At 47.4% G+C, this 18,793-nt stretch overlaps 1 protein-coding gene across 2 annotated transcripts in view; it reads left to right on the top strand.

Moving 5' to 3' along the window:
- The first annotated feature begins 2,444 nt into the window (after nt 1-2,444).
- The window catches only part of R3HDM4 (R3H domain containing 4), a 112,522-nt gene continuing 96,173 nt past the window's right edge, over nt 2,445-18,793 (top strand). Inside the window, exon 1 of one of the 2 annotated variants that reach the window (XM_063914377.1) lies at nt 2,445-2,604. In XM_063914377.1, coding sequence (XP_063770447.1) covers nt 2,546-2,604 — 59 coding nt within the window. In that variant the 5' untranslated portion in view covers nt 2,445-2,545. The remainder of the gene's footprint in view (nt 2,605-18,793) is intronic. The other variant, XM_063914376.1, reaches the window with a different exon arrangement.

Genomic DNA, 18,793 nt, shown 5'->3' on the forward strand with positions numbered 1-18,793 from the left:
GGTCGCTGGGACCTCGTGTGGCGGGGAAGGAGCGGTGCACAAGGCATGGTAAGGGGGGATTGTCAGAATGCCTCGCATAAGTCACCAATTAGTAGGCCGTACGCCTGGTTCCAGCTAAATGCGGCAGGGGCCATACGGGTTGCGCGCCGTGGTAGGGTGTTATGCGCATGGTAGCTGGTCCCCCAGCGCAGGGGGCGTGGTCCGTCGGCCCGCAAGGGCGGGACGGGTACGCCTCAGGCGAGGAGGGGGCGTGGCCGTCGCCGGTAAGGCGGCGTAAGGCACGCCCCAGTCGTTTCTCTAAACAGCGGGAGAGCCGTGCACCGCTTCCTCTCCTTTTTACCCTGCAATGGTGTGTTTTTTGGTATTAGGTGGAAATAAAGCTGTGACCATTTATTCTTTGCACAAAATTACCAGTCTCGTCTCCAGTTATTTGATTAGAGCAAGCCGGCGGGGCGCCGGAAGGTCACCCTCTCCATCCTTACCAGCATTCGTGCAATGTTGATTGATCATGTTCCATCCTCACACAGAGGTGGAAATAGGGGCAAAATTTGCTCCAGCATGAAACCAAATGGATCCATAAATTGAATACTATAGCTCCTGGTGGTCTAAATGAATATCTGGGTTTACAATGTATGTTTTAATTTATAATACATTTGATTACGATTATAGTTGAATAACCCATGATATCTCAGTCAGTAGATGGCTGTTTTGACATGTCTTTTAAATGTCTTACTGAATAGTGTGTGGTGTTAGTTTAAAATTTACACTTTATATGTCACTTTGTGATTTCAAATAAGTCTCTTATGCACTGTATTTATTGTTTACATAGTGCTTCACTTAGCAACTAGCGCATACTTGCCTACCTGACCCTCTCCATGAGGGAGAAAATACTCTGTTCCTGGACTTTCCTGGTAATGTATGATTGCCATCACCTGTGGTGAAACACCTTTCTTATCAATTAACTAGCTCACCACAGGTAATGGCAATCATACATTACCAGGAAAGTCCAGGAACAGAGCAGTTTCTCCCTCATGGAGAGGGTCAGGTAGGCAAGTATGAACTAGAGCCATGACGCTGATTCACCTGTCCGACGCCGTTGGATTACGTCACCGGGGGAGTTCCGACTACACGTGTGGGAAACGGCCGGTGGCCCGCGGCTCAGGACAGGTGAGTTGGAACAAACAGTAAATGTAATGATTGTCCTTGTTTTATAAGTGTTATGCTGCAGTTGTGCATTTGTGATGTACTGTCCCTGACGATGGGGTTAAACCCCGAAACGCTGTCGGAGAATAAAGCTATGTCTTTTAATTGACTGAAAGTCTGCATATATAAAATACTTGCGTACCTGACCCTCTCCATGAGGGAGAAAATGCTCTATTCCTGGACTTTCCTGGTAATGTATGATTGCCATCACTTGTGGTGAGCTAGTTAATTGATAAGAAAGGTGTTTCACCGGTTCCGGTATGAAAGATAGTGTCTAGTTAGACAGTCAATAGATAGACACCATATGTTAGACTATGGGTCTTCAACCTGCGGCTCTCCAGCTGCTGTGGAACTACACATCCCAGCATGCTCTGCCTCAGTTTTAGCATGCCTTAATAGCAAAACTGTGGCAGGGCATGCTGGGATGTGTAGTTCCACAGCAGCTGGAGGGCCGCAGGTTGAAGACCCATGTGTTAGACAGACATTAGGTCGACAGGATCAAAAGGCCGACATGCAAAAGGTCGACAGGGTCAAAAGGTCGACATGAAAATGGTCGACATGAAAAAGGTAGACACCATGTTTTTTGCATTTTTGTGGTTTGTGTGGATAGTTTTGTCATCTGGGACCCCCAATTGTAGAAAGGCATACTCTCGCCACGCTTCGGGCACGGTGGCTTGCTGCGCTCGCCACAAGGTTTATAACCAACTCTATGCCGACATGGATAGAGAAAGTATGAAATAATTCAAAAACATGTTACATAAAAAAAAACATTTGTATATCTTTTTTCATGTCGACCATTTTCATGTCGACCTTATGTCTGTCTAATATATGGTGTCTATCGACTGTCTAACTAGACACTGTCTATCTATCAAACGGATAGGGTTTCAAGTTGATGGCAATCATACATTATACAGCACCTTTTATAGCAGTTTGCCCTGTGCCCTAACAAAAACAGACTTGACATGCACCGCAGGCGTGCTCATGGAGATAGAGAACTCGTTGACCCTAAAGACGATGCCAGCATTTCAGTTTATGAAACAACTGTCGCCAAGATTACAAGTTCTACAAAATAAACTTTGTCTAGGGGTTGTCTATGTGGCAGCATTACTCCACCTATACTGTACACTGAGCCATCACAAAACATCATCCGATATCGTACTCTCCGCCCAGCCAAAGATGATGAGACAGAACACTGAGTAGGTACACACACACTGTGTACAGTGCTCCTGCAATAAACATCGGTGACGTCACTGGCTTGACAACAGGGACGCGCCCTTCGTGACGTAACTTCCGTCGGGACCGGCCGAGGTGTCCCCGCCACTGCTGCCAGCAAAACGCCGGGATGGTGAACAACTGGAACCCCGGGCACGTCGTTGAGGGGGAGACCGAGAGCCCTCCTCGGTGAGCTGGGGAGGCAATTAGGGCTGACCTTGTAGGTCCTAAAGGGGATGTCAGCCATAGGGGGTGTGCGCTGTCTTCAGCAGCTGTCACTGTGTGTGCAGTGACCCTCTGCCCACCCCATTTACACTGGTCACCTGTACTGTGTATTGCACTCTTTGGGGTCTGTTCATGGAGCAGTGTAGTGAGTCAGTGGAGAAGTTGCCCCTAGTAACCACTCAGTGTTGAGGTAACAATTGTAAAGTGCATTCTATAAAATTATATGTAGCAGCTTCTTCACTGGCTGACTTCCTCACACTTTTTACTGCTTCATAAATAGACGCTTTATCTCCTAAATATGTGTTATGTTACTGGTTAATTACAATAATATTTCCAGCACTAATGTATGTAATCTTTGATTGCGTTCCCCAGGTGATAACAATGAAGCCCTCACATATTTTAGAGGGGATTAGGTGTGTGTATGCAACTAGTACGTCATAGGATTAGTGTGCTACTGTCACGCAGGGAGACTGTAATGCTGGCAGACTAGTAGGGCAGGTGCTCATCTACACTACCCTATTCCAATAATGTATCTCACTAGCTTTTGCACACTATTAGCAGCACTGCTTCGTTCCCTGTCAGCAGTAATAGGACTGTACTGTGCACATTGGGCTCTAGAAAACCAGTAATCACTGTTTCTCTAACGTCCTAGTGGATGCTGGGGACTCCGTCAGGACCATGGGGAATAGCGGGCTCCGCAGGAGACAGGGCACATCTAAAAAAGCTTTTAGGTCACATGGTGCGTACTGGCTCCTCCCCCTATGACCCTCCTCCAAGCCTCAGTTAGGTTTTTGTGCCCGTCCGAGAGGGTGCAATCTAGGTGGCTCTCTTAAAGAGCTGTTTAGAAAAGTTTTTTTTTAGGTTTCAATCTCAGTGATTCCTGCTGGCAACAGGATCACTGCATCGAGGGACTTAGGGGAGAGATTTCCAACTCACCTGCGTGCAGGATGGATTGGAGTCTTAGGCTACTGGACACTTAGCTCCAGAGGGAGTCGGAACACAGGTCAGCCTGGGGTTCGTCCCGGAGCCGCGCCGCCGATCCCCCTTACAGACGCTGAAGAGACGGCAGAACGGAGGTCCGGAAAACAGGCGGCAGAAGACTCCACAGTCTTCATGAAGGTAGCGCACAGCACTGCAGCTGTGCGCCATTGTTGTCACACGGCTCACTGACTCAGTCACGGAGGGTGCAGGGCGCTGCTGGGGGCGCCCTGGGCAGCAATATAATTACCTTTAGTGGCAAAAGAAATACATCACATATACCCATTAAGGCTATATGTATGTATTTTGACCCAGGCCAGTTTCTTAAAAACCGGGAGAAAAATCCCGCCGAAAAAGGGGCGGAGCTTATTCTCCTCAGCACTCAGCGCCATTTTCCTGCTCAGCTCCGCTGGTGAGGAAGGCTCCCAGGACTCTCCCCTGCACTGCACTACAGAAACAGGGTAACAAAGAGAAGGGGGGCATAAATTGGCGATATTTATATATTAAGAGCGCATATATAGTAAACAACACCTTCTAGGGTTGTTTTTATACATTTATAGCGCTTTTGGTGTGTGCTGGCAAACTCTCCCTCTGTCTCCCCAAAGGGCTAAGGGGTCCTGTCTTCGATTAGAGCATTCCCTGTGTGGCTGCTGTGTGTCGGTACGTGTGTGTCGACATGTATGAGGACGATGTTGGTGTGGAGGCAGAGCAATTGCCGATGATGGTAATGTCACCCCCTAGGGAGTCGACACCGGAATGGATGGCTTTAGTTATGGAATTACGTGATAATGTCAGCACACTGCAAAAGTCAGTTGACGAAATAAGACGCCCGGCAAACCAGTTAGTACCGGTTCAGGCGTCTCAGACACCGTCAGGGGCTGTAAAACGTCCTTTACCTCAGTCAGTCGACACGGGTACCGACACAGATGAATCTAGTGTCGACGGTGAAGAAACAAACGTATTTTCCAATAGGGCCACACGTTATATGATCACGGCAATGAAGGAGGCGTTACAGATCTCTGATACTGCTGGTACCTCAAAAAGGGGTATTATGTGGGGGGTGAAAAAACTACCTGTATTTTTCCCAGAATCAGAGGAATTGAATGATGTGTGTGATGAAGCGTGGGTTACCCCCGATAGAAAAATGCTAATTTCAAAGAAGTTGTTGGCATTATACCCTTTCCCACCAGAGGTTAGGGCGCGCTGGGAAACACCCCCTAAGGTGGATAAGGCGCTCACACGTTTATCAAAGCAAGTGGCGTTGCCGTCTCCTGATACGGCCGCCCTCAAGGATCCAGCAGATAGGAGGCTGGAAACTACACTGAAGAGTATATACACACATACGGGTGTTATACTGCGACCGGCAATAGCCTCAGCCTGGATGTGCAGTGCTGGGGTAGTGTGGTTGGATTCTCTGACTGAAAATATTGAGACCCTGGATAGGGACAGTATTTTATTGACTCTAGAGCAATTAAAGGATGCTTTTCTTTATATGCGAGATGCTCAGAGGGATGTTTGTACTCTAGCATCAAGAGTAAGCGCGATGTCCATATCTGCTAGAAGAAGTTTATGGACGCGACAGTGGTCAGGTGATGCGGATTCCAAGAGGCATATGGAAGTATTGCCATATAAAGGAGAGGAATTGTTTGGGGTCGGTCTTTCGGACCTGGTGACCACGGCAACTGCCGGCAAATCCATCTTTTTACCTCAGACCCCTTCACAACAGAAAAAGACACCGTCTTTTCAGCCGCAGTCCTTTCGCTCCTATAAAAAGCGACCAAAAGGACAGTCTTATCTGCCGAGAGGCAGAGGAAAGGGTAAGAAAGGGCAGCACGCAGCCCCTGCCCAGGAACAGAAGCCCGCCCCGGCTTCTACAAAGCCATCAGCATGACGCTGGGGCTTTACAAGCGGACCCAGGAACGGTGGGGGGTCGACTCAAGATTTTCAGCAATCAATGGGCTCACTCACAAGTGGACCCGTGGGTCCTGCAGATAATATCTCAGGGTTACATGCTGGAGTTCGAAAGGTTTCCCCCTCGCCGGTTCCTAAAGTCTGCTTTACCAACGTCTCCCTCAGAAAGGACGTCGGTTTTGGAAGCCATTCACAAGCTGTATTCTCAGCAGGTGATAGTCAAGGTACCCCTCCTACAACAGGGAAAGGGGTATTATTCCACACTATTTGTGGTACCGAAGCCGGACGGTTCGGTAAGACCTATTCTAAATCTGAAATCCTTGAACCTGTACATACAGAAATTCAAGTTCAAGATGGAGTCACTCAGAGCAGTGATAGCGAATCTGGAAGAAGGGGACTTCATGGTGTCCCTGGACATAAAGGATGCTTATCTGCATGTCCCAATTTACCCCTCACACCAAGGGTATCTCAGGTTCGTGATACAAGACTGTCATTATCAGTTTCAAACGATGCCGTTTGGTTTGTCCACGGCCCCTCGGGTCTTTACCAAGGTAATGACCGAAATGATGGTTCTTCTACGAAGAAAAGGCGTATTAATTATCCCTTACTTGGACGATCTCCTGATAAGGGCAAAGTCCAGAGAACAGCTGGAAGTCGGTGTAGCACTAACCCAGGTAGTGCTTCAGCAACACGGGTGGATTCTGAATCTTCCAAAATCTCAATTGACCCCGACAACTCGTCTGCTGTTCCTGGGAATGATTCTGGACACGGTTCAGAAAAAGGTGTTTCTCCCGGAGGAGAAAGCAAGGGAGTTATCCGAACTTGTCAGGAACCTCCTAAAACCAGGAACGGTGTCAGTAGGTAACACCGTGGGTGTACCAATCAGTGTATGTGTTCCCTCCTCTGCCTCTCATACCAAAGGTACTGAGAATTATACGGAAAAGAGGAGTAAGAACGATACTGGTGGCTCCGGACTGGCCAAGGAGAACTTGGTATCCGGAACTTCAAGAGATGCTCACGGAGGATCCGTGGCCTCTACCTCTAAGAAGGGATCTGCTTCAGCAGGGACCTTGTATGTTCCAAGACTTACCGCGACTGCGTTTGACGGCATGGCGGTTGAACGCCGGATTCTAAAAGAAAAGGGCATTCCAGAGGAAGTTATTCCTACCTTGATTAAGGCTAGGAAGGAAGTGACTGTACAACATTATCACCGCATTTGGCGAAAATATGTTGCGTGGTGTGAGGCCAAGAAGGCTCCAACGGAAGAATTTCAATTGGGTCGATTCTTACATTTCCTGCAAGCAGGATTGTCTATGGGCCTAAAATTGAGGTCTATTAAAGTTCAAATTTCGGCCTTATCAATTTTCTTCCAGAAGGAATTGGCGTCAGTGCCTGAAGTACAAACTTTTGTCAAAGGTGTACTACATATACAACCCCCAATAGTGCCTCCAGTGGCACCGTGGGATTTGAACGTGGTTCTAAATTTTCTCAAATCTCATTGGTTTGAGCCGTTAAAATCGGTAGAATTAAAATACCTTACATGGAAGGTAACCATGCTGTTGGCCCTGGCTTCTGCCAGGAGAGTTTCAGAGTTGGCAGCTTTGTCATACAAGAGCCCATATCTGATATTCCATTCGGACAGGGCAGAATTGAGGACACGTCCTCAATTTCTCCCTAAGGTGGTTTCGGCATTTCACTTAAACCAGCCTATTGTGGTGCCTGCGGCTACTAGCGACTTGGAGGACTCCAAGTTACTGGACGTTGTCAGAGCATTAAAAATATATATTTCAAGGACAGCTGGAGTCAGAAAAACTGACTCGTTGTTTACATTGTATGCACCCAACAAGATGGGTGCTCCTGCGTCTAAACAGACGATTGCACGTTGGATCTGTAGCACAATCCAACTTGCACATTCTGTGGCAGGCGTGCCACAGCCTAAATCTGTAAAGGCCCACTCCACAAGGAAGGTGGGCTCATCTTGGGCGGCTGCCCGAGGGGTCTCGGCATTACAACTTTGCCGAGCAGCTACGTGGTCAGGGGAGAACACGTTTGTAAAATTTTACAAATTTGATACTCTGGCTACAGAGGACCTGGAGTTTTCTCATTCGGTGCTGCAGAGTCATCCGCACTCTCCCGCCCGTTTGGGAGCTTTGGTATAATCCCCATGGTCCTGACGGAGTCCCCAGCATCCACTAGGACGTTAGAGAAAATAAGAATTTACTTACCGATAATTCTATTTCTCATAGTCCGTAGTGGATGCTGGGCGCCCATCCCAAGTGCGGATTGTCTGCAATGCTTGTACATAGTTATTGTTACAAAATCGGGTTATTACTGTTGTTGTGAGCCATCTTTTCAGAGGCTACTTCGTTTTGTTATCATACTGTTAACTGGGTTCAGATCACAAGTTGTACGGTGTGATTGGTGTGGCTGGTATGAGTCTTACCCGGGATTCAAGATCCTTCCTTATTGTGTACGCTCGTCCGGGCACAGTACCTAACTGAGGCTTGGAGGAGGGTCATAGGGGGAGGAGCCAGTACGCACCATGTGACCTAAAAGCTTTTTTAGATGTGCCCTGTCTCCTGCGGAGCCCGCTATTCCCCATGGTCCTGACGGAGTCCCCAGCATCCACTACGGACTATGAGAAATAGAATTATCGGTAAGTAAATTCTTATTTTTTATCAAATCTGCCATATTTACTCTTCCTATTACATGGTGGGAATACTTTGGCCTGAATTCTATTAGCTCTTTACAGTAGGTCAATATCCTGTAGTTGCAGCATTTTCCTATTCAGTTAGAAAATCCGTATTTGGTTAATATGGGTCTCGGTGAGAGTTAAGACAGATTGTAAGTCACAGCCCGTGTGTGTGAAAAGCATGGATAAAATTAGATTTTCTCTGACGTCCTAGTGGATGCTGGGACTCCGTAAGGACCATGGGGAATAGCGGCTCCGCAGGAGACAGGGCACAAAATTAAAGCTTAAGGATCAGGTGGTGTGCACTGGCTCCTCCCCCTATGACCCTCCTCCAAGCCTCAGTTAGATTTTTGTGCCCGGCCAGAGAAGGGTGCAATCTAGGTGGCTCTCCTGAGCTGCTTAGAATAAAAGTTTAGTTAGGTTTTTTTATTTTCAGTGAGTCCTGCTGGCAACAGGCTCACTGCATCGTGGGACTAAGGGGAGAAGAAACGGACTCACCTGAGTGCAGAGTGGATCGGGTTTCTTAGGCTACTGGACACTAGCTCCAGAGGGACGATCACAGGTTCAGCCTGGATGGGTCACCGGAGCCGCGCCGCCGTCCCCCTTACAGAGCCAGAAGAGACGAAGAGGTCCGGTGAAATCGGCGGCAGAAGACATCCTGTCTTCAGACTAAGGTAGCGCACAGCACCGCAGCTGTGCGCCATTGCTCTCAGCACACTTCACACTCCGGTCACTGAGGGTGCAGGGCGCTGGGGGGGGAGCGCCCTGAGACGCAATATAACAGAATACCTTAGGTGGCAAAACAGAATACATCACATATAGCTCCTGGGCTATATGGATGTATTTTAATCCCCTGCCATTTTACACAAAAAAGCGGGAGATAAGGACGTCGTGAAGGGGCGGAGCCTATCTCCTCAGCACACAAGCGCCATTTTCCCTCACAGCTCCGCTGGAAGGACGGCTCCCTGACTCTCCCCTGCAGTCCTGCTTCAGAATCAGGGTAAAAAAGAGAAGGGGGGGCACGTTTGGCAGCAAATAAATATATTAACAGCAGCTATAAGGGAGTAACACTTATATAAGGTTATCCCTGTATATATATATAGCGCTGGGTGTGTGCTGGCAGACTCTCCCTCTGTCTCTCCAAAGGGCTAAGTGGGGTCCTGTCCTCTATCAGAGCATTCCCGGTGTGTGTGCTGTGTGTCGGTACGCGTGTGTCGACATGTATGAGGAGGAAAATAATGTGGAGGCGGAGCAGTTGCCTGTGTTGGTGATGTCACCCCCTAGGGAGTCGACACCTGACTGGATGATTGTATTTAAACAATTAAGTGATAATGTCAGCAATTTGCAAAAAACTGTTGACGACATGAGACAGCCGGCAAATCAATTAGTGCCTGTCCAGGCGTCTCAAACACCGTCAGGGGCGCTAAAACGCCCGTTACCTCAGTGGGTCGACACAGACCCTGACACAGATACTGAGTCTAGTGTCGACGGTGACGAGACAAACGTAATGTCCAGTAGGGCCACACGTTACATGATCACGGCAATGAAAGAGGCATTGAACCTTTCTGACACTACAAGTACCACAAAGAAGGGTATTATGTGGGGTGAGAAAAAACTACCAATATTTTTTCCTGAGTCAGAGGAAATAAATGAGGTGTGAAAAAGCGTGGGTTTCCCCCGATAAAAAACAGCTAATTTCTAAAAAATTATTAGCATTATATCCTTTCCCGCCAGAGGTTAGGGCGCGTTGGGAAACACCCCCTAGGGTAGATAAGGCGCTCACACGTTTATCAAAACAAGTAGCGTTACCGTCTCCTGATACGGCTACCCTCAAAGAACCAGCTGATAGAAGGCTGGAAAATATCCTAAAAAGTATATACACACATACTGGTGTTATACTGCGACCAGCAATCGCCTCAGCCTGGATGTGCAGTGCTGGAGTCGCATGGTCGGATTCCCTGACCGAGAATATTGATACCCTGGATAGGGACAATATTTTGTTAACTATAGAACATTTAAAGGATGCATTACTATATATGCGTGATGCACAGAGGGATATTTGCACCCTGGCATCAAGAGTAAGTGCTATGTCCATCTCTGTCAGAAGAGAGTTATGGACGCGACAGTGGTCAGGGGATGCGGATTCCAAACGGCACATGGAAGTATTGCCGTATAAAGGGGAGGAGTTATTTGGGGCTGGTCTATCGGACCTGGTGGCCACGGCAACGGCTGGAAAATCCACCTTTTTACCCCAGGTCACTCCACATCAGCAGAAAAAGACACCGTCTTTTCAAACTCAGTCCTTTCGTTCCCATAAGTACAAGCGAGCAAAAGGCCACTCCTTTCTGCCCCGGGGCAGAGGAAGAGGAAAAAGACTGCACCATGCAGCCGCTTCCCAGGAGCAGAAGCCCTCCCCTGCTTCTGCCAAGTCTTCAGCATGACGCTGGGGCTTTACAAGCAGACTCAGATATGGTGGGGGCCCGTCTCAAGAATTTCAACGCGCAGTGGGCTCACTCGCAAGTGGATCCCTGGATTCTACAGGTAGTATCGCAGGGGTACAAACTGTAATTCGAGGCGTTTCCCCCTCATCGGTTCCTGAAATCTGCTTTACCAAAGTCTCCCTCCGACAGGGAGGCAGTTTTGGAAGCCATTCACAAGCTGTATTCCCAGCAGGTGATAATCAAGGTACCCCTCCTGCAACAGGGAAAGGGGTATTATTCCCCGCTGTTTGTGGTACCGAAGCCGGACGGCTCGGTGAGACCAATTTTAAATCTGAAATCCTTGAACACTTACATAAAAAGGTTCAAATTCAAGATGGAGTCACTCAGAGCAGTGATAGCGAACCTGGAAGAAGGGGACTATATGGTGTCTCTGGACATCAAAGATGCTTATCTCCACGTCCCAATATACCCTTCTCACCAAGGGTACCTCAGGTTTGTAGTACAAAACTGTCATTATCAGTTTCAGACGCTGCCGTTTGGATTGTCCACGGCACCTCGGGTCTTTACCAAGGTAATGGCCGAAATGATGATTCTTCTACGAAGAAAAGGCATTTTAATTATCCCTTACTTGGACGATCTCCTGATAAGGGCAAGATCCAGGGAACAGTTAGAAGTCGGAGTAGCACTATCTCAGGTAGTGTTACGTCAGCACGGGTGGATTCTAAATATTCCAAAATCGCAGCTGATTCCAACGACACGTCTGCTGTTCCTAGGAATGATTCTGGACACAGTCCAGAAGAAGGTGTTTCTCCCGGAGGAGAAGGCCAGGGAGTTATCCGAGCTAGTCAGGAACCTCCTAAAACCAGGACAGGTCTCAGTGCATCAGTGCACGCGGGTCCTGGGAAAAATGGTGGCTTCTTACGAAGCGATTCCATTCGGAAGATTCCATGCAAGAACGTTTCAGTGGGATCTACTGGACAAATGGTCCGGATCGCATCTGCAGATGCATCAGCGGATAACCCTGTCGCCAAGGACAAGGGTGTCTCTCCTGTGGTGGCTGCAGAGTGCTCATCTACTAGAGGGCCGCAGATTTGGCATTCAGGATTGGATCCTGGTAACCACGGATGCCAGCCTGAGAGGCTGGGGAGCAGTCACACAGGGAAGGAATTTCCAGGGCTTGTGGTCAAGCATGGAAACATCTCTTCATATAAACATTCTGGAACTAAGGGCCATTTACAATGCCCTAAGTCAAGCAAAACCTCTGCTTCAGGGTCAGGCGGTGTTGATCCAATCGGACAACATCACGTCAGTCGCCCACGTAAACAGACAGGGCGGCACGAGAAGCAGGAGGGCAATGGCAGAAGCTGCAAGGATTCTTCGCTGGGCGGAAAATCATGTGATAGCACTGTCAGCAGTGTTCATTCCGGGAGTGGACAACTGGGAAGCAGACTTCCTCAGCAGACACGACCTTCACCCGGGAGAGTGGGGACTTCACCCAGAAGTCTTCCACCTGATTGTAAACCGTTGGGAAAAACCAAAGGTGGACATGATGGCGTCACGTCTAAACAAAAAACTGGACAGATATTGCGCCAGGTCAAGGGACCCTCAGGCAATAGCAGTGGACGCTCTGGTAACGCCGTGGGTGTACCAGTCAGTGTATGTGTTCCCTCCTCTGCCTCTCATACCAAAAGTACTGAGAATCATAAGAAGGAGAGGAGTAAGAACTATACTCGTGGTTCCGGATTGGCCAAGAAGGACTTGGTACCCGGAACTTCAAGAGATGCTCACGGACGAACCGTGGCCTCTACCTCTAAGAAAGGACCTGCTACTGCAGGGGCCTTGTCTGTTCCAAGACTTACCGCGGCTGCGTTTGACGGCATGGCGGTTGAACGCCGGATCCTGAGGGAAAAGGCATTCCAGAAGAAGTCATCCCTACTCTGGTCAAAGCCAGGAAGGACGTAACCGCAAAACATTATCACCGCATTTGGCGTAAATGTGGTGTGAGGCCAAGAAGGCCCCTACAGAGGAATTTCAACTGGGTCGTTTCCTTCATTTCCTGCAAACAGGACTGTCTATGGGCCTAAAATTGGGGTCCATTAAGGTTCAAATTTCGGCCCTGTCGATTTTCTTCCAGAAAGAACTGGCTTCAGTACCTGAAGTTCAGACTTTTGTAAAAGGGGTGCTGCACATACAGCCTCCTTTTGTGCCTCCAGTGGCACCTTGGGATCTCAATGTTGTGTTGAGTTTTCTAAAGTCACATTGGTTTGAACCACTTTCCACTGTGGACTTAAAATATCTCACATGGAAGGTGTCGATGCTGTTAGACTTGGCTTCAGCCAGGCGTGTGTCAGAATTGGCGGCTTTATCATATAAAAGCCCTTACTTAATTTTTCATTCTGACAGGGCGGAATTGAGGACTCGTCCTCAATTTCTACCTAAGGTGGTTTCTGCATTTCACATGAACCAACCTATTGTGGTACCTGCGGCTACCAGGGACTTAGAGGACTCTAAGTTGCTTGACGTTGTCAGGGCCTTGAAAATATGTTTCCAGGACGGCTGGAGTCAGAAAATCTGACTCTCTGTTTATCCTGTATGCACCCAACAAGCTGGGTGCTCCTGCTTCAAAGCAGACGATTGCTCGTTGGATTTGTAGTACAATTCAGCTTGCACATTCTGTGGCAGGATTGCCACAACCAAAATCAGTAAAAGCCCATTCCACAAGGAAAGTGGGCTCATCTTGGGCGGCTGCCCGAGGGGTCTCGGCTTTACAACTTTGCCGAGCAGCTACTTGGTCAGGGGCAAACACGTTTGCTAAATTCTACAAATTTGATACCCTGGCTGAGGAGGACCTGGAGTTCTCTCATTCGGTGCTGCAGAGTCATCCGCACTCTCCCGCCCGTTTGGGAGCTTTGGTATAATCCCCATGGTCCTTACGGAGTCCCAGCATCCACTAGGACGTCAGAGAAAATAAGATTTTACTTACCGATAAATCTATTTCTCGTAGTCCGTAGTGGATGCTGGGCGCCCATCCCTAGTGCGGATTGTCTGCAATACTTGTATATAGTTATTGTTACAAAAATTCGGGTTATTATTGTTGTGAGCCATCTTTTCAGAGGCTCCTTTGCGTTTATCATACTGTTAACTGGGTTCAGATCACGAGTTGTACGGTGTGATTGGTGTGGCTGGTATGAGTCTTACCCGGGATTCAATATCCTTCCTTATTATGTACGCTCGTCCGGGCACAGTATCCTAACTGAGGCTTGGAGGAGGGTCATAGGGGGAGGAGCCAGTGCACACCACCTGATCCTTAAGCTTTTATTTTGTGCCCTGTCTCCTGCGGAGCCGCTATTCCCCATGGTCCTTACGGAGTCCCAGCATCCACTACGGACTACGAGAAATAGATTTATCGGTAAGTAAAATCTTATTGTAAGGTAATAATGTCAGGACCTTCTTCAGAGAAAAACGCAGGTGTCCTGCTGCATGCAGATTTCCAATTATTGGTGATCTGCATCTGCACAAGTTCTGTTCTATGCAGTTACAGAACAGGCCTTGTGATGTTGCCCATAAATTTCCTGTCTGCCAATCAGCCAGTGGCATTGAGAGGGCGTTCCTGGAAATGGGGGCTCGTCACCGCTGTTTTCTGGGAAGGGAGAGCCAAGGGTCTGTGTTTTCCTGGCCTCACAGACCCTTCTTCTGTTGGTCTGCTGCATAAGCTGAGGCTTACTCAGTTGGCCACCTGCGCGGACATTGTGACCCATGGTCGAGATGTTGAATCCCCCCAGCATGTGACATCAGTCGCAGTGCTGGGATCGCAGCTATATGAAGTAAACATCTCTTCTACTGAGACGTCTCCTGCATGTTGTCTTCTTCAAATCGGGGGATCCCGTCCGCCGTAATGTAGGCGGAGCGCTAGAAAGACCCTTGCGGGCTTCCTGCGCTGCTGGCACTGTGGCTCACTGCGCTCGCCACAGGTTCTATTCTCCCTCTGTGGATGTTGTGGACACCCACAGAGGGAGAATAGACTGGCATCGGTATTCCAGCGGCATTTCACCGCTAGTAGGGATTCCGGCGTTGGCATTGTGACTGCCGGGATCCAGACTAGCAGTATTTTTACCGCTTCCCCAAATTGGACAGTAATTTGAAACTGCTTACAAGCTGCATTGAATTTCCATCCATCTCTGAATCAGGCCGTCAGTGCAGAATCTATGGCACACCCCTCCCATTGAATAACGATGCACCTGGAGGCATTTAAATAACATAATTTTACCAATAAATATGTAATTTTCACATTCTATTTTGCAGAAGCTCAAAAAAGGGTTGAATTATGTAGGACCTGTAACCTGGGGTGTTGCATGCAGTAGTTGAGAAATTTAGTTATTTAACTAACGGATGAAAGTTGCAACTTTTTTTTTATTTTTTATTTTTACAATTATTATTATTTTTTTTTTTTTTTTTTTTTTAGACTTGCTGAAAACAATTAAACCACATTGCAGACATTTTTCTGTACTCAAATTATTTATGTATTAACAGTTTCTTATATAATGAAGCAAATTCTGTTGCGTGTTACAGTTGGAAGCAACAGTGATAAAAAAAACAAAAAAAAAACTGGGTAATAACAGTCAGTCATACCCCTTTCACACTGCCAATGCCGGCTCCCACCCGGGAATTGGAAGCGGGTCCTTTCCGGGTGGGATCCGGCATTGGACGCTGCTGCTGGCTTCCCCAATCCGGCAATAAGCCGGGCGGGTTGCCATAGCAGCGGGGGGACGGTGCCGGCGGCGGCGCTGGGAGATGAGCTCAACTCCGCGCCGCCTCTCCCTATCTAGTAAACTGGTCCCGGGTCGCATCGACCCGGGAGCCCATTTACGCAGCCACTGACCCGGTATTCAACCTGGGTATAACACTGCTTTATACCCGGGTAGAATTGCCGGGTCAGGCGACCCGCGATTTCGGCAATACCCCTTTCACACCGCACACCGACCCGGCAATATGCCAAGTCGATACTGGGTTATTTGTGCGGTTAAAGAAAAGGTACAAATCAACTATGTGACACCTTTTGAAGAACCTAAAGCAAACAAGACCCATGGAAAACCATGGATGGAAATATATAGTGCAAGCTGCATTCAAGGTCTGCCATAGGGATCCGGTCACTAGGTCGACAGGGTTTCTAGGTCGACATGTTCTAGGTCAAAAGGTCGACATGAGTTTTTCACAATTTTACTTTTTTTTTTAACCTTTTCATACTTAACGATCCACGTGGACTACGATTGGAACGGTAATCTGTGCCGAGCGAAGCGACACGGTGCACTAATTGGGGTTCCCGGTCACTACGAAGAAAATGACACAAAAAAAAAAAAAAAAAATACTCATGTCGACCTTTTGACCTGTCGACTAGACCCTGTTGACCTAGTTACTGTCGACCTAGTCACTATCTACCTTCCATACCACACCCCTGCCATATGTTTTCTTTGAAGTGCGTGTGCACAGGGCCGTCTTTTCATATGGGCTCAATGAGCAGTTGCCCAAGGGCCCCAGGAGTATATGGGCCCTAGGCTGATAAGTGAGGGTCCCTCATTTCCAGGGGTACCAAATTTCTGCAAATCTGCCCTCGGGAATCGGAGATATCAGACTTCAAAACCGTGGTCCCTATCCGAGCCTGTTAATTGCTCTTCCCAGCTAGATATCTCGGGTTCTGTCTGACTTAAGGCCCACACACACTGGGTGATTTTGAGCTGAGAGCAGGTCACTTTTGGTGTGCTGAGCTGCTTTCAGCTCAGAGCTGCTCAGTGTGTATGTACAAGCGATGAGCGCTGATGCGCGCTCCCGCTTCATCGCTGGCGGACGCCTACTGGTATTACCAGTAGATGAACGGCGGTGTGAGCGGCTTTCCATAGCGTCCTGCTATGGAAAGCCGCTCACCCCCGCTGACATCTCTGGGCAGGGGGGAAAAGCGCTCAGTGTGTATGCACCTTTAGAGTTTTTCTGAGGGTATCCTCCAAAAGCTGTGACTCTCCTTTCGGTGGACACTGGCAGCTTGTATCTACTATGCACATAACCAGAGATATCAGCCTTACAGCTGGTCCCTGCTCCAAGTCCACACGCCTGGTATGCAGTTTTATATTTTAGTCTGTGTTTTGCTCTGGCTCCTGAACTCTGATCCCTAAAGTCCCCAGTACACTCTCGTTTCCTATCCAGTTAAAAGCTAAGAAATCTATTTTTAGGAACTTGAGATATCAGCACACAAGCAAGCAGCCCTTCCACCGGAAAAATGATGAATATAAAAGCCACTCCACTATCTACCCCTCCACTGCTTATTAAACCTCTTCTACCACCCTGGAAGTTACGTACCGGGGCCCCCTCATTCAGCACAATGCCCCCATCTATAGATGTCCATGATCTAGACCGCCCCTGCTCAAACGCCCCTTGAATCATTGAGCCCATATAAGCCCATGCATTAAGATTGTCCTTGCTACAGTGTTTTTTTGTTTTGGTTTTGTCCTTAGCTTTTTTTAGTGTGTTCCTTAAAAAAAAAAATGTTAAAAGGCTGTTTTGTAAGCTTTCATGCTCTCCATATCAGTGGATTGAACATCTGTAATTACATGCCATTTTGATGCAGTTAGGGCAGACTTGGTAGATGCATATGGGTCCATATTTTACCTTTAGTGCTGAGTGGATACTTCATTAATATTTGGCATTCCACAGCAAGATCTCATCTATAATTATCAGTTACGCTTTATCTATTTTCCACAAAAAGATTGTATAAATGTCACAATTTGCAGTACTGTACCGCATGTTGTTGTGTTTAAACAATAGGGCAAATGCTGTGGCTGCACACTCTGCTGCTTGCGTTGATTGATCTCTGCTTTTTGCATATTTCTGCTCGCCACCTAAGGAAAGTGTGAGCAGAAATTATGGGGACTCAGTAGCATTTGCGCCCAATTAGCACAACAATTGAATAGCTGCGCCGGACACCTCAACGAATTGAATTCCACCCTTAGGTGGGTTATTTGGAAATGGCAGTGTTACAAGCTGAACTTAATAGGAAATTTGGAAACACAACAACAAAATCAACCTGTGCCCGCATTTCTTGGTTAGCAGTAAAAATTAGTAAGGTGGCACCAGGAAAAATGTCAAATCAAAGTTCAACATATGATCCATGACCACCAGTTTAATTTAGTTATACTTATCAGTTTTTCTCTTGAAAATACTGCTTGGCTAATGTGGGGTATACTTTTGAACAAAGTAACTGCTCCTAATTTTCTCAATGATTAAGAAAATGCGATATCATACACACTAAACAATCATTGTACCTATTTGAACGATATGCTTGTTCAGAAGATTGTGAGCTACCAGTCGTGCCTGTATACACTCAGATCGTCCGTACACACATTATCAAAGACATATTTTTCAGAAATATCGCATCTCGTGCAGCATGGAAGCTGCTACAGTATATGTCTGTGCTAGAAGTCTTTTTGATAGATGAGTTGGGTGGATCGTCTCTATAGACAATATTTTGTTTAGTGCAAAGGTTCCCAAACTGTGTGCTGTGGCTCCCTGGGGTGCCTCGGGACACTTGCAGGGGTGCCCTGGGTTGGTGGTCCAGGGCCAATTCAAATTATTCATGGTCAATATAATAGGCAAAACCAGTGCTGGTGGCTGCCAGTCATAAAATATGTGGCCAAACAGAAGCAAATCTTGTCCCTCACCACACAACTGACCCTAAGGATGACCTATAAATGCAATCTACTTAATGTAATATTTCTTTCTAAATTTCTCAATAAGACATTTTTGGCCTAGGGGTGCCGTGAAAAAAATTCTGATATTCTAGGGTGTTGTGATTCAAAAAAGTTTGGAAACCACTGGTTTAGTGAGTATCCAGCATTAGCCTCATTTAGGTGACCATTTATTGGGGAATGCTGCCACTAGATTTATTACGTTTGATTGTTTGTGTGAGTGTTAATGTTTTACTTACCTTGGTTATATGCATTTTAGAAATGTATTTACCAACAGCAGCGCACCTGCAAAATGCATCCTGTTACATGTATAAGCTGAGAACAGGTTTCAGGTCCTGACCAGCTGGAGAATTCAAGTACTTTTCTGGATAGGAAAAAGTTTTGTACAGTAGCTGGAG

This window comes from Pseudophryne corroboree, chromosome 1 (assembly GCF_028390025.1).
Source record: "Pseudophryne corroboree isolate aPseCor3 chromosome 1, aPseCor3.hap2, whole genome shotgun sequence".
In the NCBI taxonomy this organism is placed as follows: Eukaryota; Metazoa; Chordata; class Amphibia; order Anura; family Myobatrachidae; genus Pseudophryne; species Pseudophryne corroboree.